We start from the raw sequence: 7497 nt of genomic DNA on the forward strand, positions 1-7497 counted from the left end.
AAACACGAAATGTTAACATCAAGGAATACAATGCTATGGTAGAAATGTTTAAAAAAAAGGATTGATGCATTCACACTAAACCTCTTTAAACAAATCCACCCACCCACGCCCACTCACACATATGGGTAATGACAATGTAGTTTCAGTAAGAGGATCGCTTTAGGTCTAATTCTAATGAGATATGCAACAGAGTCCACAAAACAACTGTACTTCACAGTGAAAATTAGCTTCATTATATTTACACAAAACACTGACAAAACACACAAAACAGAGCTTAAAGAAAATAATAAGTACAAAATTTTACTCACTGTTTTAATCCATATTGTTAGTTGCCACTATGTGCTGCACAGTCTCAGCCTCTTTTGTGAGGATATGGATGATCTGTCACACTAACCATGTCTGATACTGTTAGCCACTTATAATTATCTTTAAAGGGTTGCTTTAGAGACCGAAAGGAATGGTTCAGTCATTATTCTTCCTTTAAATATCACTGTCCATTCCTCTGTCCCCTCCTATGTCATACAATAAATCTCTGAAAGATCCAGGTTCTCCTCTCATTTGAAGACCACATACTAATCTTATGCTTTAAATCATTGCACCAAGGTGATTTCCTTTAATGTCATTGATTAAGTCCATTAACATATTGTTTCATGTTAAAACACAATTAAAACCTCTTAGCAGTGAATCTCGTAGGCAACCTGTGATCCGAAGAGGAGACTCTGACTAAGGAACAGCTCTTCTGGGTCTGTTGTAAGGGGTCCCTCTCCTCCATCTGCTGGGTTTCTGCGAAGTCCCATTCCGCCTGATCTGGTCAATGTCTGGACCATTTCATGGTCCAGGAGAGCCTCCTTCATACCCTTTTGCTGGACAAACCCGCTCATCATTGGACACCTGGAAGAAGTGGAGCCTAGGACAGGCTTGGTTCTGTTGAGTACGTACATCTCATGGCCGTGGTCATCGCGGTACTCCTCCAGCTGTGCAAAGGTGGTGGGCCCATCAGAGTAGTCGTTCACATAAAGGATGCTCTCTTCCTTGCTGGTACAGTAGGAGCCTCCTTCTTCTTTGCTGTACTGCTGGTGACGAGTGTAGATCATAATCAAGAGGAGAACCGCAGTGAGTGCCAGCAAGGAGATCCCAACAGCAATGGCAGTCTGCGTAGCAGGGCCCAAAGCATTGAAGTCCATGCTGTCCTGTTCATAGAGCGGTTCCTGGCTAACATCCAGAACCTCTGGTTGATAGAAGGAGTTAGATGAAGAGGAAACAAAGGAGTGCGTATTCACACGAGGCCAGAAGTGGGATGAATATGAAGAAGAAGACATGTTCACAGCCAGATGAAAGGTAACTCTAGCAACACCACCGGGGTTCCAGGCTTCACACTCATAGCGCCCAGCATGTGCTACAGTCACATTGCTGAGGAATAACATGCCGCTGCCCATGTCCGGATCAAAACTGTCCCTCTCGCCGCCCTCCTCAGTCCCACGTACAAGCCCCTGGATTCCTCCAACCTTGATCCCTCCACTGCTGGGCAGGGCAGTCACCACTCCTCCAGCCCCAGGCCTGAAGAGCTCACCATTGGGTCCCAGCTCTTGCACTAGGCCTCGAGGTGATAGCTGGGGCTTGCCATGGGATGCTTTCTTCCAGGTCACCTGAGGCTGAGGGTATCCAGAGGCCTGGCAGGAGACTCGGAGGCTCTCCCCTAGTCGCACAGTCAGGTGGCTGGGCTCGAGCTGCACCACAGGGGGGATGCAGACCAGGCTGTTGGGAGCCACCTCCACCAGGCTGAGGTGGGAGAGACGAGGTGGTTCAGAGCACATCAGCCGACGTTGTTCAGCAGAGCTTAACAGACGCTGTCCGTCTTCACTAATCCAGGTTCTCAGCCAGCCCAGAGCACAATCGCAGCGCCATGGGTTCTCTGTAGATGAGGAAAGTGTCAACTGCTGTTTCCAAAGTCAGGAATTAACTTTAAAACCCAACTTTTTTTTTGCCAAAATTGCAGATAGAATGGCAGATACAACCCAGAAGTGCTTAAATTGATATTTGATCTAATTTAATTTAATTTCAACAAATACATGAAAACTGAGCAAACTCCAACTGCTAAGAAAGATAATATTGATGATGATCATTATGACTTGAAAGCTCTGAGCTGTTAAATGGGCCTTGAGGTGATATTCTTTGGTAAGCACATTTATTTTGCTTATGATAATTTAAACTTTGTTTGGGCTTTTTTGGTGCCCATTGCATGACCTAGTTAGGAGGTTCCTTTTTTAGAGGCTGTTCCTTCAATTTATTCTTTAAAATTGTGTCTTTGATGGTTTTTCTTTCTCATTAAAGGTTTATGGTTGGATGAACCCCTTTGATATGTAAAATGTGTCAAAAGAGTCTGTTGGTTTTAGCTGTGGCAGTGCTTTCTCAGGCAGTGTCAATTTTTCAAAACTGTGGCGAGGAAGCATTTTTCAAGGAACTTCCACCTGAATTCAATCTTGGAGAATTATGTCACATTATGGGAAGACATAATGTGCTCTAGGAATTCAGTCCTCACTCTACCTACCTGTGACGCGGAGCACCTGCAGGCTGACGAGCGGTTTGAGGGATGAGGCTCCCAGGGTGCGGAGGTGATTTCTGCTGAGGTCCAGCAGGGCTAGAGATGACAAGCCAGAAAGAGCTTGCTCTGCTAGCAGCTCTATGCTGTTTTCCTGCAGGTGGAGTTCCTGCAGACGCTGCAGACAGGAAGAAGACATAAATGAGCAAAGGAAAGCATGCAAGTTAGAGGAGGTGGGGGAGGAAAAGAAATGTCAAATGTAAAGACAGGATGATTCAATTCCACCTGTCTCAGTCTGTAGGTAGGGATTAATCAGACATGTTGCTATGAATAGGATATACAGTTGCAGATGTCATTCCATATAATCCATTAAAAGGTATACCATATATTGAATTGGGATATTTGCCATTGAGGACTAGCTTTAATTAACTTTAACTACCTGCTAAGCTTTTCTCACTTTACCAAAAGAATTATGGTCAAGGTTTTTGGAACATCGCTGATCATTCTTTTATTTATCCATCTATCCATCCATTCATTCCTTTATCTCAGCCCACCAACCTGCAGTCCCCTGAAGGTGTAGTCCTGCACTCGAGTGATCTGGTTCCCAGCGAGGTATAGGATCCGGAGGTGCTCTAGACCCCGAAACATATCTTGGGTAACCAGGTGGATGAGGTTGCCATTGAGTGCTAGCTCCAGCAGCTGCCCTTGGCTAAGAAACGCCCCAGGCTCCAGGGCTGAGATGCTATTATTCTGAAGGTAGAGGTAATGGAGGCTGCCCAGCTGAGTCAGGTCCTGAAGACGGATCTGCACTATAGCGTTGTCCTGGAGGAAGATGGTCTGTAGGGGAAATGGGGCAAATGAAATTAGTAGAGTGATCACAACTTGATTTTATTAGAGACACAGAGGAGGGGATGTGTTGTTTGAATTGGTGTTTTGTTTTATACATATTCAAGTGAGCACGGCCTGTTGCAGTGCTGTGCTCACTGGGTAGAAAAATTGATTCACCAAGGAGAGATTACATTAACAAGGGCTACCTTGATCACTATCTGCTCTCAATGGGCTGTGCAGAGTTTTGGACATATTTTAATGTGGGCAATACAAACAATGTGGGATGAGCTAGTATAGGGTCATTATAATAATGACTGACAATGTAGGTTGTGCAGCATTTTTCTCTTTTTAGTGGTTCAGTTATTTTGCCAAATAATGCAAACATCACAGACCTTGTCAGCAAACCTCTTCAAACAAAAAATGTTTGAGGGATTGGAGCTACACAGGAGTGTGTGTTTGATCCATTATAGATGGCTGTTTGCTTGATTGGTAATGTGCATTCATTATCTCTGCCAGGCATGAGCCTGGAGAGGATCTGGAGGGTTATGTGTGTGTACGTATATCTAGACACATTAGCCTAATGTTTTTTTGTGCACATTTATGTCTGTATGCTCAGAGACAGAGGCTCTGTTTTGACCCTATAATCTCAGAAACCAGTTGTAATCATCTGATCAAAAATGTCAGCGTTGGCTGCTTTCTGCACCAATAGATAGATAGATAGATAGATAGATTATGAATCTTTGGAAAATAAAAACATTGAAAAAATTTTATTTTAATCAGTGCATAATGTCTATAAGCATTGGTAAACTGTCAAAACACAGTTTTGATCATTGAAAAGAGCCATAATTACTGTCATTTCACAGATGTTGACTTTTATTATAATTAATATAAAGATTAACATAGTAAATATTTGCCCCAAAAAGGTAAAATTACAGAAAGATAATATTTAATTTATTGTTAAATGACTGGTGTCCACACCTTTTGATGGGGTTTAAAAAGAAATGTAAACTTCCTATTAAATTACAGGCTTGTGATTAACCATTTTATTTAATGCCACTTTACAGATACTTTGATTGAAGAGTCTTAGTGATTGGTGTATAATCAAAACCTGTCCCTTTTCTGTCCTCTAGTTCCCCAGGAGAGCTACAGCTGAATGATGAATTAGGTCCACCTGGCCTTGGAAGGCAGCGCACAACTGTGTACACTGGAGTTGGGGAAGTCCAGAAAAGTTGGTGTACAAAATAGATGCAAATATATTCAGAGAAAGTTAATTAAGAGAAAGACAATTGGGAATGTGATACAAACAAAACACAAGCAGAGAATTTACCTGAAATTCAATGTGAATTTATACTCATCTTCTTAAAATGGTTTGCATAATACCTATTCACACAACAAACACCGGCTGGCCATAGCGCACTCATTGTAGAATATATGCAAGTTTTTGTTGGCAGTCCTAATGAAATGATTTGTTTGCAAGATTTTGGTATGCAAGCCCAACGAAAATTTTCAGATTCGGCTGACTTTGCACAACACAACCTCTTGATGACCTATAGAAACCACTCGACCTCTTAAGGTAGCTCAATTGGAAAACATCAACAAAAGCAAACAAAATCAACAGTATATCTATCTAAAGTCTGTGAGACATTTAAACCTGATGGTTTACGATGATTTACATGTGGTGATTCTCAAAAGGGAATTCCTGCAGACACTTGCTCCTCATTGACCACTGCCACCAGATCCACTGCACTTTCCTGGTATGCCTCCAACTTATCTTGAAAAGGGAATACATATTCAGTTTGTGTTGATGTATTTTACAAACATTAAGCTACTAATGAAAAAAGAACACTTTGATCACGCATTTGCTCTAAAAGGGTACAAATTGAGTCCTGTGGTCAGTAAGTTTCCCCAAATAATGGTATGGAGACCAAATTCTGTAGATGTGTTAGTCTATTGCCCTCTCCACAGAATTGGGGACAAATTCAAGTATGTTGGTTACCTGGCTGCAAAAATGACAGAGCAGATAACCACTCCCACTCCACCACCAGCTCTTCCATCAAGTGTGAGCAATAAGCAAAAAGCAGATGATCATCACTGGCTTCTTCACATCCAAAAAGCTTGAGAGCATTTGATTTACACTCTAACTGCCATTAATAAATAGGGCTGAGCGATATGACGATATACACTATATTACCAAAGGTATTGGGACACCCCTCTAAATCATTGAATTCGGGTGTTCCAATCACTTCCATGGCTACAGGTGTATCAAGCACCTAGGCATGCAGACTGCTTCTACAAACATTTGTGAAAGAATGGGTCGCTCTCAAGAGTTCAGTGAATTCACGTGTGGTACCGCCACCTGTGCAACAAGTCCATTCGTGAAATTTCCTCACTACTAAATATTCCACTGTCAACTGTTGGTGGTATTATAACAAAGTGGAAGGGATTGGGAACAACATAAACTCAGCTACGTAGTGGTAGACCACATAAAATCACAAAGCGGAGTCAGTGCATGCTGAGGCGCACAGTGCACAGAAGACGCCAACTTTCTGCAGATTCAATAGCTATAGACCTCTAAACGCCATGTGGCCTCACTTGTGGATTAGCTCAAGAACAGTGGATAGAGAGCTTCATGGAATAGGTTTCCATGGCTGAGCAACTGCATCCAAGCCTTACATCACCAAGTGCAATGCAAAGAGTCGAGCGCAGTGGTGTAAAGCACGCTGCTGGACTCTAGAGCAGTGGAGACGTGTTCTCTGGAGTGACGAATCACGCTTCTCTGTCTGGCAATCTGATGGATGAGTCTGGGTTTGGCGGTTGCCAGGAAAATGGTAGCCTACATGCCTGACTGCATTGTGCCAAGTGTAAAGTTTGGTTGAAGGGGGATTATGCTGTGGAGGTGTTTTTCAGGGGTTGGGCTTTGCCCCTTAGTTCCAGTTAAAGAAACTGTTAATGCTTCAGTAAGACATTTTGGGCAATTTCATGCTCACGACTTTGTGGAAACAGTTTGGGGATGGCCCCTTCCTGTTCCAATATGACTGCGCACCAGTGCTCAAAGCAAGGTCCATAAAGACATGGATGAGTTTGATGTAGAGGAACTTGACTAAACATTAAAAAACCCAAAATTACACACTAAGACACATTAAGATTTTATGTCAAATTAAAGTTACAAACTGTGTCATTATGCAATATGACCGTATTTTTACGAGTTAGTAATTTACGTTATTTTTCTGGTGCCCCAGCTGCTGAAATATTATCTGTTTTTATGAGTTAGTTATTTACTGTTATTTTACAGTATTTTTCTGGCATCCCTTTTTTTTTTTACTAAACTAGACTAAATGGCATGAAATGCCATGCAAAAAGTAAAGAAGGTGTTGTGCTTACAGTAACACCTGAAATAACATTGGCATTTGAACGCTGTTTGGTGATACAAGGCCTGGTGGAGATCTGCAATCTACTGAGTGCACTCTCCTAGTTTGTGATGTTTTCAAAGAAGCAAACATGGGCCATAAGGTAATGTATGATCAACGAGATAGACCTGCTGATTGAGGTTAATGGAACTATTTATCCGGGACATGCTTTCATTAATATTCATGAGCTGCAGTAATGTTGGGGGGCCTGAACCCAAGAGGAAAAGACGATGTAATGTTAAACATCTTCTCAACAGATGATCAGACGGTGTGTAAGAGTCACTTTCAGAGCAAGAATGAATAATTACACAGCCAACAGTGCTGCCCCTCCCTCAGGCTTACATCAAAGAGGGTCACAGCAAATTGATTAACCACAATCATTTCAGGGTAATAAGAATGGATCAGAGAGGCAGTCAACTGATACAAAACCGGTGATGCGGGAGGGGGAAGCTAGTGCCCTAACTTATTGTCTATTGCCCAACAGACCTCGGTGACAGAGGAGACACCGTGTGGAATTTCTTTGATCCCGAGAGATCCGCACTCCACTGTGAGGCTGTAGCAGCGACAGCCAGAGGGGCATCCCAGAGATGGTTGAGGGATGCAGGCCAGGATGATCAGGACGAGTCTTGAGAACCACAAGAGGACCATGGTGGTTTTACAGCAGCACTTCAGAGACAAAACCTGGATAGAAGGGGGGGGGGGGGGGGGGGGGGGGGGGGGGGG

At 42.9% G+C, this 7497-nt stretch overlaps 1 protein-coding gene across 1 annotated transcript; it reads right to left on the reverse strand.

The window, feature by feature from the left end:
* Nucleotides 1–674: 674 nt before the first annotated feature.
* Nucleotides 675–7422, reverse strand: lrrc24 (leucine rich repeat containing 24). The gene is made up of 4 exons (XM_046052532.1): nucleotides 7261–7422; nucleotides 3098–3376; nucleotides 2549–2717; nucleotides 675–1912 (listed from the first exon to the last, which is right to left on the reverse strand). Exons 1-4 carry the CDS (start codon nucleotides 7420–7422, stop codon nucleotides 675–677), a joined length of 1848 nt encoding a protein of 615 aa, XP_045908488.1.
* Between the last annotated feature and the right edge of the window lie 75 nt (nucleotides 7423–7497).

Source organism: Micropterus dolomieu, linkage group LG06 (genome assembly GCF_021292245.1).
Source record: "Micropterus dolomieu isolate WLL.071019.BEF.003 ecotype Adirondacks linkage group LG06, ASM2129224v1, whole genome shotgun sequence".
Classification (NCBI taxonomy): Eukaryota; Metazoa; Chordata; class Actinopteri; order Centrarchiformes; family Centrarchidae; genus Micropterus; species Micropterus dolomieu.

Bases quoted from the DNA above. Each gene is read 5' to 3' on its own strand.
- lrrc24 (XM_046052532.1), bottom strand. From the start codon at position 7,422: ATGGTCCTCTTGTGGTTCTCAAGACTCGTCCTGATCATCCTGGCCTGC. The intron at 3,377-7,260 runs GTCTGTTGGGCA...TTTCCCCTACAG, and splicing joins GTGTCTCCTCTGTCACCGAG to ACCATCTTCCTCCAGGACAA. The intron at 1,913-2,548 runs GTAGGTAGAGTG...CCTCATCTACAG, and splicing joins GCAGGTGCTCCGCGTCACAG to AGAACCCATGGCGCTGCGAT.